General features: G+C 43.3%; 1 protein-coding gene across 5 annotated transcripts in view; it reads left to right on the plus strand.

Annotated features, from left to right (window-relative positions):
• Nucleotides 1-27,854, plus strand: part of LOC126199173 (protein kinase C and casein kinase substrate in neurons protein 1-like) — a 626,821-nt gene that overhangs the window by 310,074 nt on the left and 288,893 nt on the right. The window contains exon 1 of one of the 5 annotated variants that reach the window (XM_049935938.1): nucleotides 9,164-9,259. The exons of the other annotated variants lie outside the window; for them this stretch is intronic. Within the exon in view, the coding sequence (XP_049791895.1) occupies nucleotides 9,179-9,259 (81 nt within the window). The 5' untranslated portion in view covers nucleotides 9,164-9,178. Of the gene's footprint in view, nucleotides 1-9,163; nucleotides 9,260-27,854 lie in introns of those variants that run through there. 5 annotated transcript variants of the gene reach the window in all.

Here is a 27,854-nt window from a genome sequence, read left to right on the forward strand (position 1 = left end):
GTCTGTCATTCGTAAGTGCTTGTGATGAACAGATTGCTGTGTCGTGTACCCTTCTGGTCAACCGATATATATATTGGTCAATATCAAGAAGACTGTTGGTTGGATATTTTGAGTGCCCCTTTCTCAGGTTTTTAAGCAAGATCCTTGCATGTTTAAAAACGGACGTAATAGTGATAAGTTTCTCTGGTAATAAAAGGGCATATTTCATAGCTACCAAGATGACCGTATGCTCTCTGATCATTATTCTGCCTTTTTTTTCTCGTAAATACGCGAGGCGTGAATTGAGTTTGGGGGAGGAAAGATCTATTAATCTGTTTAGTGAATATATAATTGCATGTAGTTGGTGATTTGTTCTAGCAATAGTAAAACCAGATGTGTCTAATGAGTGTGTGTGTGTGTGTGTGTGTGTGTGTGTGTGTGTGTGTGGCGGGGGCAGGGGCAGCGCATCGTCGCGATCACAAAACTTTACAGTTACTTCGACTCATTAGACACATCTGGTTTTACTATTGCTAGAACAAATCACCAACTACATGCAATTACATATTCACTAAACAGATTAATAGATCTTTCCTCCCCCAAACTCAATTCATGCCTCGCGTATTTACGAGAAAAAAAAGGCAGAATAATGATCAGAGAGCATACGGTCATCTTGGTAGCTATGAAATATGCCCTTTTATTACCAGAGAAACTTATCACTATTACGCTCTGAGGTACGTAATAGGAAGAGGTACTTAATAGGAAGGCTGAATAACGCTTGTATAATACAAGCGTTATTCAGCCTTCCTATTAAGTACCTCTTCCTATTACGTACCTCAGAGCGAACGTGGTGTACGGAAAGAGAGAGAAAATGAATGCGGAATATGAATAAAAACTGCCCGCCCAACCGTACACTGTGCAGAGAACAGACGCTTGGAGGTGTACGTAGTGACTCGCAGAAAAAGCAGCTAGAACCACCGCTATTTCGAGTGTGTTCTGGTGCCAAAGCAGTTCGCGTGGGCGGCCGGTGGGTTCTGGCTGTGCACATGCGAAGACGGAACTCCAGGCGGGGCTGAATTCGTTGGGTGTTCCCCACACCGACGTGCTAGTTTCGTGGCTAAAATTTTCCGCATCGTCACTAGAGCTAGAGGATTTGCCCGACTTTGCACATAATGCATGTGTATTCCATTCAGCTAATCGTAATGGTAACATTTTCCAACAAGGAAGGACTGTCACATTGTTAACTTTAGTAAGAGAAGTAGTCACAAAGACATTGGCTTATTGGGCAGGAATGAAGACGAGCTACAGAAGGCACTTCAGCGAATGAACCAGATTTTTACAGAGAAGTGCGATATGAAGCTAACAGAAGCTAAACAGAAATCATGAACTGCGCAACAGATGAAAATCGCAACGCAGTGGTGCTCATTGTAAGCGAAAAGGTGTCCCATACCGCAGAAGCTGTAGCACATAGGTTTCTATAAGTATAATATGTGTGAAAGCAAGAATAGCAGACGCAAAAGAGTCACTTATCCAGAAATGAAAACTACCGACTTTGCCTCCTTCACTGCCAGGAAACGATTCTTAACGAGCTTCGTTGGGACCATTGCCTTGTGTAGAACAGAAACTTGAACCCTGACAAAGACGAAAAGAAAATAAAGCAAGATTCAAATGTGATGTTGGAAGATAATGTTGTTCCAACATAATTTGAAGTTGGCAGTGTTGAGTTGTTAGTTTGTGTGCTGGCAATGTCTCGTATCCCTCAAGATGTAAAAAAGGATTTTCAGTTGCGAGTTTCGCAATTTTTAATTTGATAAATGAGTGCTTTCGCGAGGAAAATCACTTCATTGTCTTGGCTATGCAAAGTACACACGGCCTGCTTGATAATGAGTACATCATTCCTGTTTTTCATTAATTTCTGTTCAGCCGTTCAGTAACAAGCTAAATTTATTTGACGAAAAATAAGAAAACTTTCTAAATGTTCCCGTTTTCTAATGTCATTAAAAGAAGGAAATGCGATTTGTTCTTTCACCTTAACAAGTGGCTGAATTAAATGTTTTAAAACTGAATTGTCGCTTACTTGATTTAACATATCAGCTGCTAGAAGATGATTTATGGATTTAACTTCCACACAGCAGTCTAGACGGAATGTCTGTCATAGAGAAACTGAGCGAGATGGCGCAGCGCTTAGCGCACTGGGCTCGCATTCGGGAGAACCGCAGTTCAAATCCCCGTCCAGCCATCCAGATATATATATTTTTTATGGTTTCCCTAACTCGCCCTACGCAAATGTCGGACCCATCACTAATGACCGCACTGTTGATGAGACGTTAAACTCTACTGTTCCTTCCATATTTGTGTTGAACGTAACTATGCCGATGGATGTGCCACAGTTTCACTATAGCTTCCAGCGCCGCGTGGTGCACCTTCTCTATATGGAATCTGTTTTGTCCAAATTGAATATAATTATTACCCTCTTGAGTTTAGAGAACAGTTCCTAGATATTGTATACATTTTGTCTGCAACAATTATAACATAAAGCTCATCAAGCGTTAAGTTTTTTCACTGCATACCCAACAATAGAGTGCGACTGGTAGCTTAGTTTAGATGCATCATGATGACTGTGGTGAATAATGAATAGATAACGAGTTCATTATCAAATTGCAATGTGAGACTAGAATATGTGACATAATTTTTTAACGGGATTGTTTCGTCAGTATCGCTTGAGAAAGAATTAGCTACTCTTGATGAACACACGCACTTTCAGAGGCAAACTGGCGTCAAGTTGGCAAAAAATTTGCTCTGCTTGACAGTTATCCGTTTGTCCGTGCAGAGCTATTAGATTTAACCCGTCAAAAGGAATAGAGGCGATTTATCCGCCCCTATTGCTACCGCGGGGTTTTTACCGCGCCGTGTCTTTGTGTTAAAGGGGAGGGAAGAAAGATGCTCGTGGCATCATATCAACCCTCAGCACCTGCTTGCGCTGTAGACTATAGCGACAGTTCCTTCTGCAACATGCACATCACAAAACAGGACAGAAAATGTCAAAACTCTACTAGAGGATGCTCTCAGTTAACTTTGGTGCGTCGTCTTTGGTGATCCTGCCGTTGTTAGATATAGCATATTGCCTTCGTTTTGACTATTTCGTTATCTCTCTCACGGACATGGTAAATTAAAGTCAAGCTTTACGCAGCTGCTGTAGTGACTCTTCTGGCAGAAAGTTTCTTTCCACGAATGCAGTAGGGGAAAAAAGCAGTGCGTAGCCTACATAGACGCTGTAAATATACTTAAAAATTGCAACAAAAATGTTAAAACAGTAGACTCAATTTCAGCAACTGAATCCTTTTTATTTCCTTGTTTCACACGAAAAGTAGAAAAACTTACCAAATGAAAAGGAAGCAATTTGTTGAAATTTGCTCCTGCTATGACACCAAGTTTATGAAAAATGGCACTTAACGTAATATGAAGAAGAACATTATACGCTGAATGTCTAATTATTATCCTTACAGTAGTTCTTCCAAATTTCAGTTGCTGTGAACACGATAAACTATACAGATGGTTCATAACTGTCGCTCATACTTTAGACTTTCCAGGATACCAAATTCAGTGTTAGCGTTTGAAACAGGCATGGAAATTAAATATATTTCTAATTCTATCATTGAACGTAGTAGACTTTAAAAAAATGTATGATGTTACTTGTTAGTTGTACCCTCGTCACAATTAAATTTTAACAAATGCGGTAACTATTCTCCTACCGAGTATGGCTCATAGGATAGAATTCTTACAACCGAAAACCCAGGAAACAATCTCGCTCCTATGTCTTCGAATGCCGTGTGGGGATGGTACGACTTATAACCATATGAATCATCATGATAATGATTAGTAGCGTTAGCAGCAATCAAGGGTGCTATATTTCAGTATACTCTTTTGAGGAGAAGCGGCTTAACATTTTAACAGCACTAACAACCACACTTACGAGCGTTGGTTATTAACGTAAACTGTTCGTGAATAATGCAGTAAGCGACTACAGCGTACAGTAAGAGATCTCTCACCTGATTGAGAGAAAGTGCAGTATCTTTGGTCATATACTATAAGACAGTGCGAAAGTTGGATCAGAAATTTTTCATACAAATGTAACTCCAGTTAAGACACACACACACACATGAATCAAGTCAAGACGTTGCAGGGAAAAGTGACAGACGCTCCCTCCAGCCACCAAGCCGGAGAAGTTAACATGCCAGAGCATACAACTATAGCGAATGTAACTGCAGTGTTGGCTAAGAAGCGTCAGCGAAAGGCTTCCAGATGTAATTGCTGGAAGGCTGAATGGTTACCGGGTGAGCGGCGTTGCTTGAGCGGTCACGGAGAACGGGTTATAAACGCGAACGAAGGCTTGCAGGAAAAAAATTGTAAGTTTTGTGTACACTGGTTACATTTTACGCCAAGGAAATATTCCAGATACTTTTGTTGAGAAAGTGTTCAAGAAAATGTCTCACAGTAGCTTTCCTCCCAATATATTGATGCGATGTCCAATGTGTACCTGGATGTTATTATGTTTATCCCTTGCAACATAGTGTTGAGATCAGATAACCGTGGATGGATATCTAATGAAAGAGGCGAGAGCCTGAAACTCATTGCCGACGCATCGCCTGGTCTTGTGAGGCTCTGTATAGTCCAGAACTTAACGTCCTGACCCTATTGTCGTCACATGCTTTCACTCATTGTCTGTGAGAGCTGGCGCAATAGGGCTATTCAACAGGCGTACTACATTGCCCCCAGTTACGTAATTATGATTTCAAGCAGGAAGAGGTCGTCGCCGTTAATAGGTTAACAAGAAGCCACATCGGACACCCAACAGAACGAAGCAAATGCTGAAGGATGCCTTCTCGGGATTGAGTATGTTTTCACTCAGAGGACGTCTTGAATTTGTAGTGGAATGTGTAGGGTAACGACAAACAAGGAACAACAACATAAGTCCAGAAAAGTGTTATTCATTTCTCCTTCCAGTTAGTTTAAAGTTCATTGACAAAGGAAGCTGGTAAATGAGTTTATAAATTCATTATTTATGAAAAAAAAAACAACGCCAGTGAATTAAGAAACTTAAATATTGGCCCGGATAGCCGAGCGTGTTAAAGCTTCGTTTCCCGGACGGGGAGGGGCGCTGGCCCAGGACCGAATCCGCCCGTCGGAATTACAAGGGCCAGTGTGCCATCGAGCCTGGCTGTGGTTTTCAGGCGGTTTCCCACACTCCCCTAGATGAATACCAGGGTGGCATCCAAGTCCCGTCTTGCTTGGACGATTCGCAAACATTTGGAAAACTTTCGTTCCATTTCACTTAAGCAGCCAGTTGGGGATACATACATTCCGTCCCGGGGAAAGGGTGGGGGGGGGGGTATAATGGGGTGCCGACAGAAAGTGCGTCCGGCTACCCCTTAAAGTAACCATGCCAAATCTGTTCATAAAAATGCCGATCATGCACCGATTTGGGACAAAGGCACAAGGAAAAGGAGAAGATACTAAGTAACTTGAATCCTACCCCACGCTGCATTAATATACTGATTGTATGTACTATTGTCTGAAGGCTTGCTTATTGTATTATCACGGATCAACCTGTGTTTTAAGAAGGTAGTGTCGTGATATACCGCCAAGACTTGCTGATAAAATCTTTCTATCGAACAGGCAGTTTCGGTCCACCGACCAGCATGGGGTCCCTGTGTACCAACTGATAGAACTTACCTTTCAGTTCAGTTTTGCAACGCTCTTTATTTTCTTTTCTTTGGTATACTGGAACCCGTTGATGGTTTGCGGATCTAAACTGGATGTTCAGTAATAATCAGCACCAGCTTATGAGGGTAAAACATGACCTCCTTCAACCGTCTGCAGTTGTTTCCTCTTCTCAATGCCAGTAGTAAACTGTCTCTATTGGAAGGCAAAAAACAAATTCTGGAAAATACCATTAGAGAATAATAGAGGGGCAGCTTAGTCGGTTTCGCCCATTGTGTCTTCTGATATACATCATCTATTTATCCACGTTACTGGTGGATGAACTCCGTCGCTATGAATGGAATTACTTGAAGAAAGCAGCATCCAGTCAATTTTTATACAAGGTTGGTTATACCTACATCTAAATCTACATGTACCTGGTAGAGGGTTCATGGAACCACCTTTAAACTAAATGTCTACCCTTCTACTCTTCAATAGCGCACGAGAAAACGAAATCACATTGTTTTCCGTTCGAGCTCTGATTTCTCTTATCTCATTGTGATTATCATTTCTCCCTATGTAAGTGGGCGCCAACAATATATTTTTGTACTCTGAGGAGAAAGTTGGTGATTGAAATTTCATGAAAAGGTCGTGTCGCAGCAGAAAATGGCTTTGTTTTAATGACTGTTACCACAATTCGTACATCATACCTGTGGCACACTCTCCACTATTTCGCGATAATACAAGAGCCGGCCGGTGTGGCCGGGCGATTCTAGGCGCTACAGTCTAGAACCGCGCGACCGCTACGGTCGCAGGTTTGAATCCTGCCTCGGGCATGGATGTGTGTGATGTCCTTAGGTTAGTTAGATTTCAGTAGTTCTAAGTTCTAGGGGACTGATGACCTCAGATGTTAAGTCCCATAGTGCTCAGAGCCATTTATATATATATATATATATATATATATATATATATATATATATATATATATATATGTGTGTGTGTGTGTGTGTGTGTGTGTGTGTGTGTGTGTGTGTGTGTGTGTGTGTGTGTGTGTGTGTGTGTGTGTGTGGAGTTGGCGTGATACCATTATATGTTAATCAATAGAACGGTTTTATCAACTGCGTTATGAACCTTCGTAACTTGGAGCTCCTCCTTGCGCTATACAGGCGCAGCACTCGGGTGGGTGGTGGGGCTAGGGTATTTCATGGGGAAGACGGGGATGATGTGTGGTTGTCAGGGCATTCAAGGCTTTTTAGTGGTTGCGTGTGGGGTTGCCAGTAATGTTTCAGGCAAGTAAATTTGCACATTCACATCTGCGGTCAATTACAAATCCGACACGGTTCGTGCGTCCACTTGTAGAACCGATAAAGCACTGGACGTTGAGTGAGGAAAGGCAAAAGGCCGTCCTCTATTGAAATATAAATGAGTTAACAGAATGACTGACTTCCCAAAAGTAGGCAGAAACGACTGAAAGAAACTGCGTTCACCTCTTTGACGCGCTCTTGTTGGCATTTGTAGACGGACCTTTATTCATAATCGCGGTGCTTAGTGAAATACTGAGTGTACACTAAGATTGTATTTTGTATAAACTATGACATTTTCAGAGTTGTGGCAGATTGTTACTCTTACTGTTCTTAAGTTAATTGCGTGACACATCTGTTGTCTAGATTTTCAAATGAAATATTTTTAAATGCTGAATTTCTGTAAATAATAATTTCGTGTGGCTTTATGGGCTGGAGGATATCTTTGAACTGGACGCCACTTTGGGAACTTGCGTGACCCTAATGTATCCCAGTTATCCAACCGTGGAAAGGGGATCTGCAGTTTAACGTGGAATTCGAACCACGTTTTGTTTCTGGCGACTCCTCACGTCGTTGAGATATGAAGGCTAGGGTAAAACACAAACTGAAAAATTCGTGATCGTACGGAATTACGTAGCGCCACCTCTCTGCTTCCAGGTAAGCACTTCACTGCTAGGCCACCGAGGCCGAATCCCACTGAACTGCAATTTCTTGAACGTTATTCCAAAACTGTGTAAAAATTTTTTGTTATGTTAAAGCATTTTACATATTGGCTAGGTATCTCAGTGGTAAAGTCGCAGGCAACAAATCCAGAGTCTCTGGTTCAGTTCCCGGTCAAACACAGGATTCACATGTCACGTACCACTTATTTCCCCAGTGACAATGTGTGATGATGTGAAATATTCCGGGCTGCATTGTGATTTGGAATCCACGGTGAACTGTAGATCTCCCTGTAGCTGGCGGGGTAAGTCAGTTCAGAGGTCGCAAGAAGGCAACAACTTACCACCTCCAACACGACCATGCTTAGTAAACCACTGTGATCTTCAAAACAATCTTTGGATTTTGTACTCAGCTGGCCGTAGTGCGTCGTATGTCGTATAAGGACATTATATATAATGCTATGAGACCTAGACGCTGCTGTGTTCGATTGTATTGTTTATTAAAATAGGCGTATTTCGGCTTGATTGCCATACGGGTGGCATTGATGTCCATATGGCATCACCGACTCAACTGTCAGTAGAGCTGTCAAGTATCGTCATTATGAAATAAACTTTCATAATTCAACAAATTCACGAATAACTGCTCCAGCAAAAGTTACACACGTGTTTTAGCTCCACCAGTATCAAAGGAGCAAACCTACACAGTAGTGTGACAGCAGAGAGACGTCCATGTTATATGGATATCAAGTTCACCTGATATAAACTGAAGATGTCAAGCACGCCGAAATGGGCTATTGTAATGAAGAATACAATCGAACACAGCAGCGTCTTGGTCTCATAGCGTGATACATAATCATTAGATTGATGACTGCTTTTCTTCACTTACTATTATTATAAAAATGTTTGGCATCTATGACACATTGAAAGTGGGGGTGACGGCACGGTAGGGGGGGGGGGGGAAGGAAGCGAGATAATAACTGTGCCCCCCACCCCCGTCCCATAACCGATTCCTGCATTTGCGCATGCCACTGCAACAAGCTACAGAACAGAAGGCAGCGTCAGCATTCAACAATGAAAACGTTTGAAGGAGTTATCAGTATTACGCCAATTGAAGGTGAGTGATAATCCGAAACATGTCTTGGTGTATAAAAATCCGCTGGGTACTTCTTTCTTAAATTAATTCGAGTGAAGGAAGCCCAGCTTGCCCTAGCATTTTTACGAGTGTAGTTCCCATGAGTCTGACGGGGTAATTAGCCTGCATGTGCGATGCATTTGTAGTCAAGGCTGAGAGGTGCCAATAGAAGCCTTCAGTCAGTGTGCTGCGAACGTAGCGAGCGCCACCGCCGTGGAGAGCCAGGCACTAATTCGTAGCGAACAGCATCAGTCACAGGCAGCTAACTCCACGCCCGTTTCATAGATGGAGCGCAGAGCGTCTGCAGCCGTAGTTGCTACGCTGAGATCCCTAGGATCGCGGTGTACAACGTTCTTCCGATTCGTAAGTGGCTAACGATAAGTGTTAAATTTGTCAGCAACTCAATATCGATGGTGAAGATACCAGGTCTGTTCCCGCAGTTGTCAACAGGTGACCCCTCTCTCCCCAATGAGCAAGAGCACGTGGCACAGGTACGAGCTATAGTTTTTCCCGATTCCGTTACTGTTACGGCAATTTGAGGCTGTCCGCGAGACGACCGAGCTGCATTGGTATGTACTGCATCGGCCATTGTAACACGGTGACCGGAGTGAGTGCAGGCAACCTGTTAGCTTTATTGCCTGCACACGCCGGTCCGCATCTGATGCGGCCAGCTCAGGCTGTTAGCAGACTTGCGCTAAATGCTTAAAGGTGATGCACCAGAAGGACGCTGCGTCTCGCTGACGTGCACATTACTCCGGCTTCAAATGGTAGCACAATGCTAAGAGTGAAGCATCCATAAATTCTTAAAACCTAGCGTAAACCTCGCTTAGCAAAAATTTTTGCTGTTCCTAAAATGAAGACAGAAATTTTGTTGTTCGGTCGTGGATACTGTCGGTTTCGTCTCCACTTGGAACGATGTAGCCCGGAAATATTAATACATCTGTACTATTCAAGATACAGGAACGTGTCTGTCAGTAAGCATAATGGGGAAAGGGGCAAGTGTATTGCTACACTACACTCGAAACTAGCTTCATGTGCTGAGACAGTAAAACAACGACAGTGATTGAAATGAGACAGCGAACTTTTTTAATGCAAATCGATAGGTGTTGAAAAGAAGCTAGTAACACGTAGAAATTGTTAATGTTTTCTGCCAAACATTTTCCGATATTAGTTCGAAGTTGCTGTACCGGGGACGTATAGTGCCGGCACAGCACAGCTTCCCATGCCCCACAAAATAAACATTACATGGCTAGTCTGAACCTCGACTGTGCCGAGTACTAAGGTTTCACAAATGGCGCATACCACGACTGCGTGTATATTAATCGTGAAAAGTAAGTTTCGTATATCAAAACATGCCATTCGTTATGTATAGACTACCCTTACAGTATATTTCCCTTTTAAAGAAGAAAACAATGCATCTAATCTCTCGATATATAAACCTGCCATTGTGAATCATAGAGCAAATTACTCACTGAATTGCACACTTGCTGTATTTATATGGAGCTCCCAGTACCGCTTCTGATTGTTCATCTAAACAATCCAATAACGATTTTGGAAATGCGGTTCTAGCTGCAGGATTTGATCTTCCACAATCGACCTTCACATCCATGTAAACGCACATCTGTGTTTGTAACGTGCTCGAGCTGTTATGTTTCGTCGAGTTCGTTTATTTATTTAATGACGACAAATCTGGACGGAAACACTGAAGAAATTTCGCGTCTCATATTGAACTGAAGAAAAACACCCATCGGTTCTGACTAGATAGGAAATCGGAACAGCTAATTTACACAGGTCATTCGTCTAAACATAAGGACAATCGGAAAAGCGATATCTCAGCGGACGGGTAAAATCGATGCAGGCCTTAACATGTGAAAACGACAGCGATTAACGTTTCCCGCAATTCAGTATTCGTCATCCCTCACTTGTTTCGAACGTAAACAAAGCAACTGTCTCTGGTCGGAAATATTGCGGTGTTAGGTGAGCGGTTTCAGAGATAGGTGGAAACCCAGGGTGGAGTATGTTATATGGTTTGCACGGCGAGTTATTCCTCGTAATACGGCAATTTAAACGTAAAGCTCTAACAGCTTGCTTTCTATGGTACCCGTCATCCCGCCGCGAGGTTTAGGGCGCGCTGTACGGTTTGCGCACGGCTCCCCCCCCCCCCCCCCCCCCCCCCGTCCCCGCCTCACACACACTCACACACACACACACACACACACACACACACACACACACACACACACACACCTCGGAGCTTCGAGACCACCCTCGAGCATGGGTATGTGGATTGTCCGTAGCTTAAGTTAGATTAAGTAGAGTGTAAGCCTACGGACCGATGATCTCAGCAGTTTGGTTCCATAGGAAATTTCCACCACCACCCGTCATCCATCTTGTACTTTGCAGCTGTAACAGAACATTTCGTGGAATATCAGCTATCCTCTGGATTGGAATATCAAGGAATCTTCGTCTTAACCAGGTTTCAAATTAAAATGTTAGATAATGATTACAATTAAAACGCACCTATTCGTTTCTTTTTTTTTTTTTTTGCCAAAGCAGTGCTCATTTTAACAAACACAATGGTGTCTGGAGAAGCAGCCAGTGTATTGACTTAGGTTACATCATCTTGCGTTGTTTGTTTCTTATAAACGAAATTTTTGTTCGGCACTCAGTGCGATGAATAACTTTCGTACATTTTTCCGTTATCTTACTTGTGTGAAGTGAGTACGTAATCAACAAAGTTAATGTCCGTCTACTTTTTGATGCGTTCTGGATCTTGATGCCAAATGAACCATAATAGACAAAATGAAAAATCAAAGTCAAATGTTAATAGGGCGAAGAGTCACAGTAGGAACCTGCAAATTATCATTTGACGTGAGGTGTGTAAGACAATGGATGTAAACTGTAAATTTCTCTCTACATTTACCAGCTGTTTCGTAATGGAAATTCTGCAATTCTGTAGCAATGGCGTAACAAAGAAATCTTTGATATTAAAAACCATTGAAAGATCATGTTGCAGAAGGGAGAACAATGCAGAATGATAAGTACAGGTGTGCAACTGCTTGCATGTAATGAAAACTATTATTTGAGGAGAAAATAAAAAGCCTTACGCCTTCTGTCAGAATTTATTATGAAAATAAAATTAAATCTTCATGGTGAATAATTAGAAAGGAAAAAATAAGCCTGTCAATAAACAAAATAGTCCACTTCTTATTACCACATGGTAAAGTCGTCCACGGCCGTATGGAACTCATCCTTCAGGAGCACGCGTAGGGACTCAGTTGTTCTCTGCCATCTCCAAATTGGACATATGCGGTTGACCCACAGCTATCTCCTTCGACGTGAGAACCCGCCCAAGTGTCGCTGTGATGCAGGGCTGACAGTGGTCCATCTTCTGATGGACTGCCCCCTTTTAGCCCCCTTGCGGCAGTCCTTTAATTTACCAGGTGCACTTCCTTTAATTCTAGGTGACTATGCCTCTATAGCTGACTCAGTTTTAAGTTTTATCCGTGCAGCTGGGTTTTAACACTCACTCTGGTGTGGGCGCTCTCCCTTTCCAGACAAGGTATGCCATTATTGGATCCCTCTTTAAGATGGGTTTTCAGACTGTTATTAATAACTAACGGTGCGCTTCATTAGCGACTTCCTCTTCAAAAACATATCCGCAAATGATATTCTGAGTTACTGTTTGCGTTCCAGAAGGCTATCTGGATTGAACATATTGCACACTATTTCACCGCTATGTACTGATGTATGGCTCACAAAATGTCACCAACCGTAACTCTTTTGTGGTTTGTGTAAGGCAAAATGACAGTGCGTACCATATCATTGTGTGTGTGTGTGTGTGTGTGTGTGTGTGTGTGTGTGTGTGTGTGTGTGTGTGTTACTACTTGTTACACAGAGGCCAGTATTGAGAGTCTTCCTTTTGTTATGTACAAATCGCTTTCCATCAAGTGAAACGAAGTGATCGTATGACATTGTTGCCCGGCCGCTTAGTGGAAGTTTTTCTACTTGACGCCACGTTTGCGACTTGCGCGTCGATGATGATGATAATACGACAGCCATTCATCGAGCGGAGATAACCCTCGGCTCGGCCAGGAATTGAAAGCGGGACTTCAGGATATGGTGTGCAACATTAACCACCAGACCACGAGCTCTACGGACGCATCAGAAGGAACGATAAACGAAATGATGAGAAATAAGTTAGTTTGCGGTAAACAGCCTGTTACTCAAAACCGTTCATTCTGTTCTGTACATCACATGATCTATTGTCAGTACCTGCAGTGCACGGGGGACACTATAAATGTAAAACCTCAAAATTCATTGATGTGGTTATTGAATTTGAAGTGACATAGTATAGTTATAATAAAATGCGAGATTTACTCTGCGTCTTATTGTTGATTTTGGTGATTTAAGCATCAGAGGCAACACTAGGAACAAAAATGGCTTCTACTATTTAGAATGGAAGCTTACCCTTGCCTGGAAAGAAGCAAAGTAAAAAGCCATAAAAGTACAAAATTATTGAGACTTTCATACCCCCTTGTTGATAAAGTGCTTGTTGGCTCCTGTCTCTGGTACTTTATTCTGGTCACTGCCGCTGTGGTCCTGCTGTTACCTGCAACGGTCATTTGCTGCAGCGCGGAAACCCAGGATTCGTTCATCTTACGGGGTTTCTTGTTGAAGCTATTGTCGTATTTGTGGATGTGTATGGCTTCTCTGAACTAGCCGGGCGTGGTAGTTCATCTCCAGAGCAAGAAATTCCGTGTCGACGAAGTTTCTTTCGTAGTCGGTTTCACACGGCGCATCCTCCGCCACGGTCGATTTCTTCAATTAGCCCACCCTGCAGTACCGTTTACTTTCGGGGATCCTGGTGTTGAAGGATCGTTCAGACTTTCCTACGTATGCGGTATGTTCCTGACACACACTTTTGTCCGTTGCCGATCTGAAACACACTTTCTGGTCATCTTGCTTTGTTTGTAAATAGTCTTTACGCCATGTTTGCGCAACATACAGCCGATTCTGTCCGTCACCGCGGGTATGTGCGCCGGGAATGTCGTACCCGACATTTCTCTTCCGACGTGTCGCTTCGCCTAGTGTTACATTTTGTGACACTTTTTGTGCAACTGATGAAGTAGCCGCTGTTCCTCAGAACGCACTGTACGTGTTTGCATATCGTGCTCGAAGTGCAGCGGCTCACATATTCGTCTTGCGCACGTTACGAGCGTATTAACCATCACTCTTTTTGTGGCTCGGGTGGTGGTCTGACAGTTTGTGCAGGTATCTGTCAGTGTGTGTCGATTTTCAGTACACCCTGTGTCTCAGGTTCTCACCGTTTCTTATAACCCACACATCTAGAAACGGAAGCTGTTGGTTCTTTTCTACCTCCATGGTAAATTTTATGTAGGCATGGAGACTGTTCAGAGGTCTAAGGAAGTCACCGAGCTGTTGCTCACCATGGCTCCATAAGACGAAGATGTCGCCAGTGCACCTGGGACAACACCTGGTGCAAAGTCCATTCTACACCCCCCCCCCCCACACACACACACACAGAGAGAGAGAGAGAGAGAGAGAGAGAGAGAGAGAGAGCGCTAGCTTAGCGTGACATGGACTTGGCAGGTGCGCACCGCAGCCGTAGCCTTGACTTCCATCCGGGAAGTCTGGAGAGCTGCTCTTGCCCGTGAAGTGTTGCCGCTCTGCTGGCGCCGTCTGCTGTTCGCTTTTAGTACATATGTTTCAGGAACAAGGCACAGTTCCAGAGTGACAAGAGACTTTTCCACCTACTGGAATAAGCTGATTTTTACACGTAATTTTTATACCGTGTTGGCCGCCTTCAACAACACGCTACTCTTTTGTTACGCGATCGTAATTTTCTGCAGTTGCTGACTTTAGGTTGCTGTATAGCGAAACCTTTCTTAATTTAGACCAGTGTCGGAACCCCGTCTGCATGCTGTAACGAGTATTCCTCGACACTCGAAGTACCCTTTTGTTACTGCCTGGGTCTTTTTGTTGTTCGCATTTTTTTCCCCCTGGGGGCAGTTCTTACCCGACAGGGGTGTTTGTATTTGATACAGCAGAGACCAGCCGCCGTGAGAGATAATGCCGTGTCAGCCTATAGTGGCGCCCTTACGGCAGAAGCATGACGATACAGTTTGGTATTAGGCCTACTTTGATATGGCAAAATCTGTAACTGTTTTGGAAAAAGGGTTTAACGTCACTTCGATATCGAGATCATTAGAAACCGAGCACAAGCTCGGATTGTATCAAGAATGGGGATGGAAATCTGCTGTGCCCTTTCAAATTAACCATCCCGACATTGGTTGGCCTGGAGTGATTAAGGAAATAACGGAAAACCTAAATCTGGATGTCCGGACGCGGATTTGAACCGTCTTCCTCCCGAATGCGCGTCCATTGTGCTAACAACAGCGGCACTTCGCTCGGTCAACTGTTGCAACTTCATCTGTTACCATTAATGTCAGCACAGTCTTGGTGATTGTTCATCAGTACGTAGAAGAGAAAAATCCCTCCAGGGAAGACATCTGACTCAAATGGCGCATTCATGACGACGGTCGTTCGCACAACTTGATAACTTAGGTGAAGAAAAAAAAAATTACACAGGTTGATTCAGTTGCCTCTACCAGTGTCGTTTTATGCAGTCCACAATCTTTTATCTGGCCGTCAAAAATCACGCACGAGGTTTTCGTAACCTCTCGCTTCCTACGTACAAACTGATGGTCGTACAGCAAAATAGAATCCGACGTTTTTGTAGGAAATTTAATGTTATTAAGTTGTGTATTGGGATATGTTCTTGCTGGAGGCCACTGTTTTGGAGTTATTCAATAAAAACTTAAACTGACCGTCAAACGCACCTCCACCCTCAATCTCGTCCCTCAGCAGTACGGTTTTCTAGTATGTTGATTGTACCACTGTACAAAAATTTCTGACTATTCTAATTGTTCCCGATATACTTTTTCTGGTCTAGTATTGATTAGCCACCAGCATGGTCGGCTGTTTCGTTGTTGTTGTTGTTGTTGTTGTCTTCAGTCCTGAGACTGGTTTGATGCAGCTCTCCATGCTACTCTATCCTGTGCAAGCTTCTTCATCTCCCAGTACTTACTGCAACCTACATCCTTCTGAATCTGCTTAGTGTATTCATCTATTGGTCTCCCTCTACGATTTTTACCCTCCACGCTGCCCTCCAATGCTAAATTTGTGATCCCTTGATGCCTCAGAACATGCCCTACCAACCGGTCCCTTCTTCTTGTCAAGTTGTGCCACAAACTCCTCTTCTCCCCAATTCTATTCAATACCTCCTTGTTCCTCCTGCCACCGAACTTCACTAAGTCCCACTATATCTAACTTTAACCTATCCATTTCCCTTTTTAAATTTTCTAACCTACCTGCCCGATTAAGGGATCTGACATTTCACACTCAGATCCGTAGAACGCCAGTTTTCTTTCTCCTGATAACGACATCCTCTTGAGTAGTCCCCGCCCGGAGATCCGAATGGGGGACTATTTTACCTCCGGAATATTTTACCTAAGAGGACGCCATCATCATTTAATCATAGAGTAAAGCTGCATGCCCTCGGGAAAAATTACGGCCGTAGTTTCCCCTTGCTTTCAGCTGTTTCGTTAACATTATTAATTTAAACGTGCTCGTAAGACTAAAGGAAGGGAAACGATTTTTGTAAACGTTACTTCAAAGCTAATTACATTGACAGTTACATCCAGACTTAACCTTTACAAGCCCAGTAGTTTCGTAGTCAGAAGCCCTGACGAATACAAGGGTGCAATTATTTTATGCTTTTAAAATTCACAAAATTGTTAGGTACAGTTTACACAGACGTCAGTTTTACCATTTGTATTTACTCGAGTAGTCGGTGGCGTAATAAGTCCAGTCAGTGAAGGCCAAAAAGACCAAACGTGGGAAATAATTCATGCAGCCGCAAATTTTTGAACACTGGCAGGAGGGAGTGCCATACACAAAATACTAGAAATCCTGACCGGTGGGGGCTGCAAGTGTGGCAGTGAGGGTCCGTTTGAAATTCACTTTGTACGTTTTTCTTGAATAACTCAAAAACTACGAGCCTTGGCAAAAACGTATCCCAGACAACGTCTAAGTACATATAATTTCCTGCAGAACGATACTGCTCATTTTTCCATAGGACTAATAGTTCGCGCGTACCAAGCGAGGAAATATGAAAATCTCGCGCGTGGTTTGTGAAGGCCAGCTATAACATTGCGGGTTGAATAGAACTACATCGGTAGGGGCAGCTGAATTACTCTTGTATGTGCTATGTGATCTGTATGTGATCAGTAAAGACGTTCAGTAACGAATAACAAATATTTTCTAACACAAGTGTGTCTTAGTAATACCGAATACGCACGGTACGAAATGTAGTAGTTAGTTTTACAGCCCAGGTGACTAATGACTTTCCATTCCCCTCGAAATCCTTAGGTCTCTCGTCGGTGAAATGGCAGCGGGAACGGAAGTATATGTAATGAGTAGTATCGGGCAGACCACAGTTACGACTAGATGTGACCACATAGTGAATAGACTATGTTTCTGGAAGTAACAGAAACGCTGTTACATTGTAGGTTCGCAAAATGACTTAATTGTCGACTAAAAAGTGTCTGTATTGGCTACGTAAAGCGTTTCGATGCATTCTCACCTCACCTTAATTGTAAATCAGTTTTGTCGATTAAACTCCGGTTTTCAAGGTCTCCATGAGCAGAAGTCTAGGGTAGTCAGGTGTTAAGAAACTGTTGTCATTGCACCTATTTATGTTTTCTCGCTTGCAGCAAAACTAACGTAGCCTGACGTTGTTCCTGTGGCCCTTGTGGTTGGTACTGCACACTTACCTACCACGCAGGAGAAGTAAATACATTTTAGTGTGTTGCTAAGATATTGACTTTAAAATAGTAATTGAACGTTATTTTATCCGTGTGAATGGTAGGATAATTCAGTTCTGCGGATGTATTTCTAAAAATACTTGAAAGAGTACGTGTAATTGCATGGACTCGCACGTATAAGATGTGAACACAACAGCGAATTTCAACTACGGTTGCTGCTACGTTTTAACGTGTATTGTTTATTCGTTTGCCCGGAGTTCACAGACTGGCGTAGCATGAAGCGGAGGGGTGAACGGTGTTCCCTTCTTGCGGCCACGGCTGCCTTCCGAGTCTCTTTTTGTGACAAGCACAGGCATGATTGTCGTGAAACGCTTCTGGCACCATCCTTTCCTGACTCGACAAGACTGAACTTAAACCGCGAGTTACCTGTGACAAAGGTATCCGTGCGTTCTATGTAATACTCGTGAAGGATGCTAGAACACAGTACTTCATTAACACTCCGTAACGACGTTAGAAAATGGCTATCGGTGCACATCCGTTAATGAGAGATCTGTAATTGATTCGTACGACATTTTAATAAATCTGGCACCACGAACGTCACTACAAACAAGTGCACTTATCGTAGATTCAGAACTAGAGCTCCGCAACGTTGGTTGCACTTATGTTATCAATTACCCATACGTCCTGTAATTTCAAGAATTGTAACAATTTTGAAACTGATTGCAAATTCTACCTGGATGTTACATCTGGCGTCACTTACTGTGCAATCTGTCAAGGATTCGAAGGAGATTTTGCAAGTTACAAATCACTTTAAATAGATTCAAATGTGTCATTTTAATAGGAATATATGTGAATGAACATGTTGTAAATGTGTGTGGTATCAGCACCTCGTTTAATAGCTGTGGAGTCTAGCAGACTTAAAGGAATGTTAGGACGACTCAGTGTATGGAAGCATCATAGGATCTAAGGATAGAGTACAGATTAAGAGACCCGTGGGACTGCCAAGTCTCGCTATCTTTCCAAGACATCATGAAGCGTTAAAAAAATATACAGATTATAAAATATGTGTGTGTGTGTGTGTGTGTGTGTGTGTGTGTGTGTGTGTGTGTGTGTGTGTGTTCCACATGTCCTCCTAAACCACACTACTGCTTGCAACCAAACTTCGTACCCACATTCCTTACTGTCAGGCAACAATCGCTGTGAGGGCAAGAACCGCCTACCTATCATAGTTCAGAAGATATGACGTCATAAACTGTGAGATGCGTGAAAAAATGCCGCATCGTGCATGGAGTTTTAATGCATTTATTCTTTAGTACTTAGGCAGTCCTACAGTCGAGTTAACATAGGGAAATCTCCGACACCTGGCAAATCTTCTTACAGCTATCAGCTGCGAAGCACAAACGGCTGTAGGCGAAAACGATAGTCACCTATAGAGCTATGAGGAGGCATTGCCACAGACATTTAGACTCGCGAGGCAGCTACTCCCAGCGTACAAGAGCTGTCAGGAATCATGTTTCCTAATTGGATACCGTATTTCATCGTGTGACTGTTTGATAATTTCAAAGATGTGGTAACGAATACATGTAAATGAAATTTTTTAGATACTTCACTGCAAGTACAGTTCATTTTTTGCTTTCGTTTCTAATAGAAAATCGACAAAATGAATACCTGGGCAATGCCGGATTTGTCAGCTACTAGCATTTAAAGTCTATAAGAATTACTGTTACGTACATATTATGGTGCCCTGCAGCTCGCACACAACTGAGGAACTTAATGATGAATCAGTAGACACTGACTGCATAGGATTGTTATTATTATTATTATTATTATGCCGGGCCGGTATCCAGTCACATACTTACCGCCAGCTACTTACTGGAAGCATCGTTACATAACACGAACAATCTTCGATACATGTACTAAAAACGGTTGTATTTCTTTCGTAGTACATACCTCCTGCCGTTACAGACAAAAACTGGCCAAAATACACGAACATCAGAACAATAACTGAGGCCAGATAGAGGTTATGGCTGAATGCTTACACCGATAGCGTAAGATTTTTAAAAATACATTTTACGCAACCACTGTCACCTAGTCATTACGAAATTCATGATGATAATTTGTGTTCAGGGAGCTCGACTTGCTAGTAATTAGCCCCAATATGTAAAGTATACTCCATAAAACAGGAAGTTAGTAAAGATACAAACATACGCAATTTTACATTTGTAGCTTAAAGGGTAAAGCCTTGAGTCATGTTTAAATTTTAAATTCTGGAAAATTCTGAAATGACGACTCAAAAAAAAAAAAAATGGCTCTGAGCACTATGTGACTTAACATCTATGGTCATCAGTCCCCTAGAACTTAGAACTACTTAAGCCTAACTAACCTAAGGACATCACACAACACCCAGTCATCACGAGGCAGAGAAAAATGAAGACGCAGATAGGCATGGCTGGATGAAAACTAAGAGAAACTGAATTAACCACTGTGATAATTTTACGAGGATCATTCCGAGCCATAGATTACACGTTAAGCCAAATCGGGATCGAACAAAGCCCTTATAAAACAGCTGACGAGAAGGATCATACAGGTTCTTCAAACTAAGGACTATCCTTGGTTTTATTCTGCATGAAAGCGCTGCAAAAATTAATGAAATTCAGAAAGTTGTTTCAAGTCTCTTTATTAATCGTCAGCGTAATATTTCTGTTGTTTTTACCTTTTAGCTGATGCAATGAGTCCCGCGGTTAAATTTCAAGAGCTCCTGGCACCAGCGTGGTGAGTCAGACTTCACCAAGTACTGCTCTAATGTGGTTCGCCGGGTTTTTTAACAGCTTGGTTTCATATATCCGTAAGCACGTAGATTTTCGTGTATAACGCAGTGTGTTTCAAAATGATTAATCCGATCACACAAGACTATATCTACTGCATGATTGAAGACCGAAATTTGTGGTAGATTTTAATTTACGCATAGGACTACAAAGTTTCTCATTTTCAAAAGAACCTCCTACTTTGAAAGGGACAGATGCCTCACATACTTCCGCGAGCATGTCGGGAGTAATTGTACTCAATGTTATTGCTACGCGGCGTCGCAGTTCAGGGGAAGGAGTAGCTCGTATACGGAATCTTTGACAAAACACCAAAAAATTTGTCTCACACGGTTAGATCAGGCGACCTCGGAGCCCAGTGGTGCATTCAGAGATCTTTATGCTCCTTACGCCTGAGCTACCGTTAGGGCAGCTTATTGTTAAATCATTCCGCACATTCGTAATGAAATTGTAGCTATTCAAACGGATACAGTGCTGTCTGCACCAGGGAGGCCCCTGCCGGCAGCCACGTGAACTAGCAGCTTACAGTGGCCGCCACTGTAAACTTTTAGTCTCGATGCACACACCAACTGAACTAAACTATCCGCACACACCTATACATGGTGAACATTAACAAAATCGACAAACTGCAGGGACGGATTCCTGACTGAAAATGGAGGAAAAAAGGTCCTAGTAACATGTTTGGAAATGCTTAGTTGCCAAGGTAGATGGCGCTAACGAATGAAAATTGCTGTGGCCACGTGCCGTGTGTTCCTTGTGTGTTGCAGGCAACGGACTGTAAGAAGCAGAATGGTTCGGTGTTCATGTCGGGAACAAGCGGAGATTTTGTTCTCTTACGGCCAAGTCGGTGGAAACGGTCGAGAGGCAGCACTGCTATACCAAAACAAGTATCCTCAGGCACCAATCACAGCACAAAACACTTCAAGCCCCTTCTGGGCGTTTGTGTGATTAGTGTCCCTTCAGGCAGACGAACGTGCAGGGAGGCGGCAGACTGTTTGTACACCAGACTTGGATGACCGCACTGGCCATCCGGGGTGGCAGAGAGGTTCTAGGCACTACAGTCTGGAACCGCGCTACCGCTACGGTCGCAGGTTCGAATCCTGCCATGGGCGTGGATGTGTGTGACATCCTTAGGTTAGTTAGGTTTAAGTAGTTCTACGTTCTAGGGGACTGATGACCTCAGAAGTTAAGTCTCATAGTGCTCAGAGCCATTTGAACCATTTGAAATTTGACCACATTGCCTCTCGACCGTTTCCATCTGCTTAACTGTACACAAACACCATCTCGGCTTTTTCCCTACGTGAATACCGGACCGTTCCGCTGCTTACAGTAACCGGCGTCAATGACGCGGCCTGCAACACCCAAGGAACACGTAGCACGTGGTCAGAGGAACCCCCATTCATCAGTGCCATCTACCGCAGCAACGATGCACTTCCGGACACACCTTCATAAGTGAAATAGGATTCCAGTCAGGAATCAATCGCTGCAGGTTATCGGTTTTGGTAATGTCCACTCTGTGTAATGTGGAATTTACCCCTGTATGCCAGGAGAGGCGGACCTACCAGTATAAAAGTAGGCGGGAGGAGTGTTGTATTGTCAGTAGACAAACGGTAACAGCAGAATGTGTCGGTCACGAGAGCTCGATGAGTTCGAGCGTGGACTAGTCATTGGACTTCAGCTGAGTAACGTATCCAGGAGAGACATTTCATCCCTTCTAAAGCTGCCCAAGTCGACTGTTTACGACGTGATTCGTGGAAAGACGGAGAAACAACCACATCTGACTATGACCAGGCAGACTTAACATACTGACGGTTGGGGACCATGGAGCATCTTGGAGGGAGCCTATAAAAATAAAATAAAAATAAACACATGACGCCAATGGAGGGATCAGTCGTGAGCTCCAAAATGCTACTAGCAGTCTAGCTAGCACAGCGTAGGGATTTAAAAAGAATGGGATACAGTGGTCGAGCAGGTCTTCATAAGTAACACATGCGTGTACTCAAAGCTGAGCGACGCTTGAAGTGAAGCCACTGGACACAGGATGACTGTAAATGAGTGATCCGCAGCGATCAATCACGATATGGTGTTTTTAGTGGATATAGTTTGGTCCCAATATTGCTCAGAAGAAAATTCTAAATCCGGAAGGATATGAAAATATTTTACATCATTGTATACTGCGTACAGTAGAGGAACTGTTTCGAGGCGATGATTGTATCAGCATGACAATGCACCTGTCATAAACAAGCATCTCTGAGGCAATAGTTTGTAGACGATAACATTCCTAAAATGGACTGATCTACCTAGAGCCCCAACCTGAACCCAGTGCAGCGCATTTCGGATGAGTTAGAACGTAGACTTTGCTCCAGACCCCAGCGTCCAACATCACTACCGTCTCAGCCGTCGGCTGTTCAGGAAGAATGGGCTGCCATTCCGCCACACCTCATTTAAAGTGTTCCCTCATGTAGAATAAATAGTGTAGTGAAATCGGTTGAATCTTTCTGAAGCACCTCATAGTATCAGCTGCTAGTCTGGAGCAGCACATTTGCCGAAAGCCCATTTTGAGCACCCTTCCAATCTGATTCCTCGTCGACACAAAATGAAACATGTTTTGAGTTAACGCACCCGTTCTCTGAGTGATTACACCGTAACCTCTGTGTACACCACCATATTCTCGAAATGCTGTGAATATGAAATGTCTGACGTCCTCTTTCAGAAAAAAAAACATCGACTTCCACCTCAGTAGCATGCATCAGAAACTCTGCCGATTCTTAAAAAGCCTGATGGATTGTTACTCTCCCAAAAATTTTCTTTGCTTAAGGATACTAAAGTTTTACTAAGCTTCGATCACGAAGACACGTTACTGTCTATATGAATCAACGTCACACTATTAGTAGTGGTGATGTCAGAGACACTAGATGACCATGTACTGCCGTTTGATGATTTCTACAATTGGTTTTTCTTCATACGTATAGTGTCATTACTTTAAATTATCTTTTGCTCGTATGTTCTTCACCCATTCACTGTCTAGCTGTAGCAGACGATCACTAACAGATTTTAACAACTTCATGCTCCTGTAAAGTAGCCGTACTATTGTGTTTTCCAAGGCAGTAGAGCGCTTTTTGTATATCTCTACAATTCTGCTGCTTCTTGTGTCTATCAAAAATGGTTGAAATGGCTCTGAGCACTATGGGACTTAACTTCTAAGGTCATCAGTTCCCTAGAACTTAGAACTACTTAAACCTAACTAACCTAAGGACATCACACACACCCATGCCCGTGGCAGGATTCGAACCTGCGACCATAGCGGTCTCGCGGTTCCAGACTGTAGCGCCTAGAACCGCTCGGCCACCCCGGCCGGCTTGTGTCTGTCGTGCGAAATAAAATTCGTCCATTATCAGTAGTGTTGAGTAAATACTTGTAAACTAAGTTTAATAGGTGCGGAGGACATCTTTCACGTACTTCTGAGATAACGCACATGGAAAGGAGTCATATTTAGTGACGGCTGTGTTGAGAACATCATGTGCCTAATAGGGAATAGCTGTGTGGCTTCCAGCCGGTGATCTCTTTAAACAGCCACAAGAAACACAGCTTACGTGGGTGATGTGTTAATTCCGCAAATTGCCCTAAATCTGCGGAACTGATGGCCACCAGTGAAATAGGCAACTAAAAATAAAACGACGGTGGCCAAAAATAAGCATCTCGTGTTGACACATCAGAGTCTGATGCAGGGCTCCGCTACTAGGTTGTTTACTCATCGGTCTCATTGTTTACGCAGCCTTTCATTACGGAACTCGGTCGCTGCTTGCCCGTGCAATGGACACCCTAGCCTTAGTCTGGCTAGTTAATGACTTAAAATACCATGAGGAGGTCCGAGTTGATTGCCACTAACTCCACTGCTTTGCTTGAGCATCACGCCCATCACGTAATCGAAAATACACCACGACAAATATCTAGTAAGAGAACATTCCTCGTACTTAGATGTGTGATGGAAACATCGTAGTTCTGTTGGACAAGGGAGTTAGTAGCTGTTAATTGTTGGATTCGTAGAGTTGATCTGAAAACTATGATTTTGGACGCGATATTGCGTCAGCTCTACAAAACCACTGACAGCTAATTCATATCACACAAATAATTGGGTAACTAGCTCTCCTCGTGAATAATGGCCGCTGAAAAGTAATGACTCCGAATTTTTCGTTCTGTTGTCACCATCGTTTGAGGCATTAGTTGTGAGGCAGATTTTATTCAGTCTACTTTCCCGTTTCGCGGAAGCATGTTACAATCCTCTGCCGCAAGAGGGCCTAGAATTGTAACGTGTAACATGACGGCGTGTAACGTAACTATGTCGGTGCATGAGAAACAGCTCGCTATAACCGAGTTTCTGACCGAAGAATTCGTCCACACGTGGACCACTCTTCCTTGAGCATCACAGTGCTAGACAACACGTCAACGCTGCGACACCTGCAACAATCAGACGCCCTAGGTTCACTGTCATCGCTCATCCTCCATACAGAGCCGAGTTGGCACCATCCGATTTTCACACGTTTCCAGAACTTAAAGAACCTTCGAGGGCTTCACTTAGATAGTTGATGAAGCGGTGCAAGCAGAGGTGAGATTGTGACTCCGTCAACAAAGTCAAGCACTCTACAGCGACGGTATCAACAAATTGGCCTCTTGTTGGGAGAAATGTGCTTGTTGCCAGGGTGACTACGTTGAGAAATAATAGCTACACATGAAGATTAAAGACCGATGTCCACGCTGTCTGGTCTCCTTCCCCACCCAACCATGAAGATTAAAGATATAGATTGTTGATAACGTTTGTTTTATATAAAAGGCTTTACGAGTTTCCACGTAAATTCGGAGGCATTACTTTTCAGCACTCTCTCGTAGCTTTATCTCCGTACAATTCAATATATCGCCGGCCGAAGTGGCCGTGCGGTTAAAGGCGCTGCAGTCTGGAACTGCAAGACCGCTACGGTCGCAGGTTCGAATCCTGCCTCGGGCATGGTTGTGTGTGATGTCCTTAGGTTAGTTAGGTTTAACTAGTTCTAAGTTCTAGGGGACTAATGACCTCAGGAGTTGAGTCACATAGTGCTCAGAGCCATTTGAACCATTTTTCAATATATCGTAAATACTTTGTTCAAACCGAATAGTAATTTTCTGCATAGAAACGAAGAGCCCAAAAGCTTGTTTGGATTTCATTCAAAGCCCTGATTTGGTCCGATTGTACATCTACTTCATAATTTTCTTACTATAGCTCGCATCACTTCCCAACAGTCAACATTGATACGTTACGTTGATATTACATATTGGCAGCACGTTTTGATACACGTGTTTTAAACCCTTCCCCCTTCCACCACACTGAAGGGAAGTATGCTTGCAAAAGTGGACGCTTTGGCGAAACTAAAAAGTAGCCCAATACTATACTGTAAGGCATTATAATAGGGTATGAGAGCTCAAGCGAACTTATACAGGAATTGCATAAACACATCGGTATGTGCCATCATCCTTGTGTATGATATATTAATTTGATTTCCGTGTTTAACACACTGATCAAATGGCATTTAGAAATATTAAGAAATGCGTGAATTCAGATATTTTTGAGCTGTTGGTGTCACAGTTGAACGATTTACCTCCCTTAGCCTGAGTTTAGGGCATACTTCGCTTGGCCGTGACAACAGGAGCAGTGTGACCTTTGGTGGCGGGTGACTGCTGTGCACTGATTTGAAAGGCACACTCTATGGCCGAAGGACTTGATTTGCATCAAATTTCGCCCGAAAATTGCGGTGTGTGTGTGTGTGTGTGTGTGTGTGTGTGTGTGTGTGTGTGTGTGTGTGAAGAGGAGCCGTTACCGACTTTTGGTTACTCGTACCGAATGTCCTCCTTCAATTCCTTTCATTATTTAACCACTCTTGCTTTCAATTTTGACGATTTAGTGAATAGAATGGTGAGTAGTTCTTTTATAATGTTTGCCTACTTCTTACATTCTTTGATCTTCTTTCTTCCATATTGATGGGAAGATACCACGGCGTCAGGTGCAAAACATTGACATGACTTTGTTTACTTTAGAGAATAATAAGAAATTAAAGACTTAAAATCAACTTCGCGAAAACAAGTCAGTCTAACAATTTGTTAATTTTACGCACTATCGACTTTGAAGCTACACAGCTACATCTTCAGGCGTCTTAATGAGATGCACTTACCAACACGTACGCGTTCACTCTACTTTGTCAGATATCGGTACCGAGTCTCCAAAACGAGCAATTCTGCTCTATATACCTCAGGCTTGACGAAGAACTGCATTGTTGCATAGGTTTGTTATCTACATTCACAGTTACACCTGCTTAGCTTAAAAGTTAAAGGAAAGTGTACTTGGTATGGCCCCTTCAAGATCTTCATCGTGGTGGCGGTGTTTAGCGTGGAGTAAGGTCAGCAATGCCGGCACGTGTGGCGGTAAAAAATTCCCGCGCTGTTGTCAGCCTACCTCTCTCCTCCTGTTCCTCACCCGGCTGAGCGTTGCGCTCGATACGGCGTGGGCGTCGGTCTGAGGGGATGCTCCGACAATACGCGCGCCGAGGGCTTCGTGACCCAGTTCGCTTCTGAGGAGGGGAGCGGGGAGAAGCGAGGCAAAGCGAGCAAAAAGTCGATGCGATGCTGTCCCGCCCTCCCCTCTGCTCAAGTGTCAGGCTGCGAGAAGTCGCGGCAGCGAAAACACGCCGCCAGTATAAATCGTTATGACAAGTACGGCATTCAGCGGCCGAGGTATTTTTATACGTTGGCAGCGCCTGTTGTTGCCAGGTAGCAGGAGAGAATTTCGACGTGTCAACCTCCGTGTACCGTGACGCTTCAGGTTCGTTGTGTTGTTCGGAAACGCGTCAATGTTCCCCACCCCACCCTGCCTCTTTCCCCTTTGTTTACGGTGAAAACGTTTCTCACGAAAGCGTTTAACAAGGAAAATTGGTTAACACGAAACAATGCTGCGGCCCGACAAAATGAAGAATTTCATACTTTTTTCTGCTTTTGACACGAAACAGAAATCTGTTAACAACTAAAAGATATCGCTTCTCGGACGAGGAAAATATTTGCTTTTTGCAGTAGCGACGTCACTCAGTTCCTCTCTTTTTCGTTAAGCCGAGCAAAGTAAACAGTAGTTACGTTACCGCTTGTCCCTGTGTGTTGCCACTGTAGTAAAAATCGAAACACTTCAGTTTTCGAATTCGGCTATAAGTGTGTCAAAATCAGTGAACTGTGTAGGTACAGCGCCAGGTATGTCAGACGAAAACACCTTGGCGATCGTTCAGAGTTCAGAGCAACACATCGAGGTAGCCTACGACGGCGAATTTGACAATTTAATCAACACTGCAGTTCCTGTCCCCGCTACATCAGATGTGCAGGACCTCATGATAAGCACAAAAGCG

The sequence above is a fragment of the Schistocerca nitens genome, chromosome 8 (assembly GCF_023898315.1).
Source record: "Schistocerca nitens isolate TAMUIC-IGC-003100 chromosome 8, iqSchNite1.1, whole genome shotgun sequence".
NCBI classification, from domain to species: domain Eukaryota; kingdom Metazoa; phylum Arthropoda; class Insecta; order Orthoptera; family Acrididae; genus Schistocerca; species Schistocerca nitens.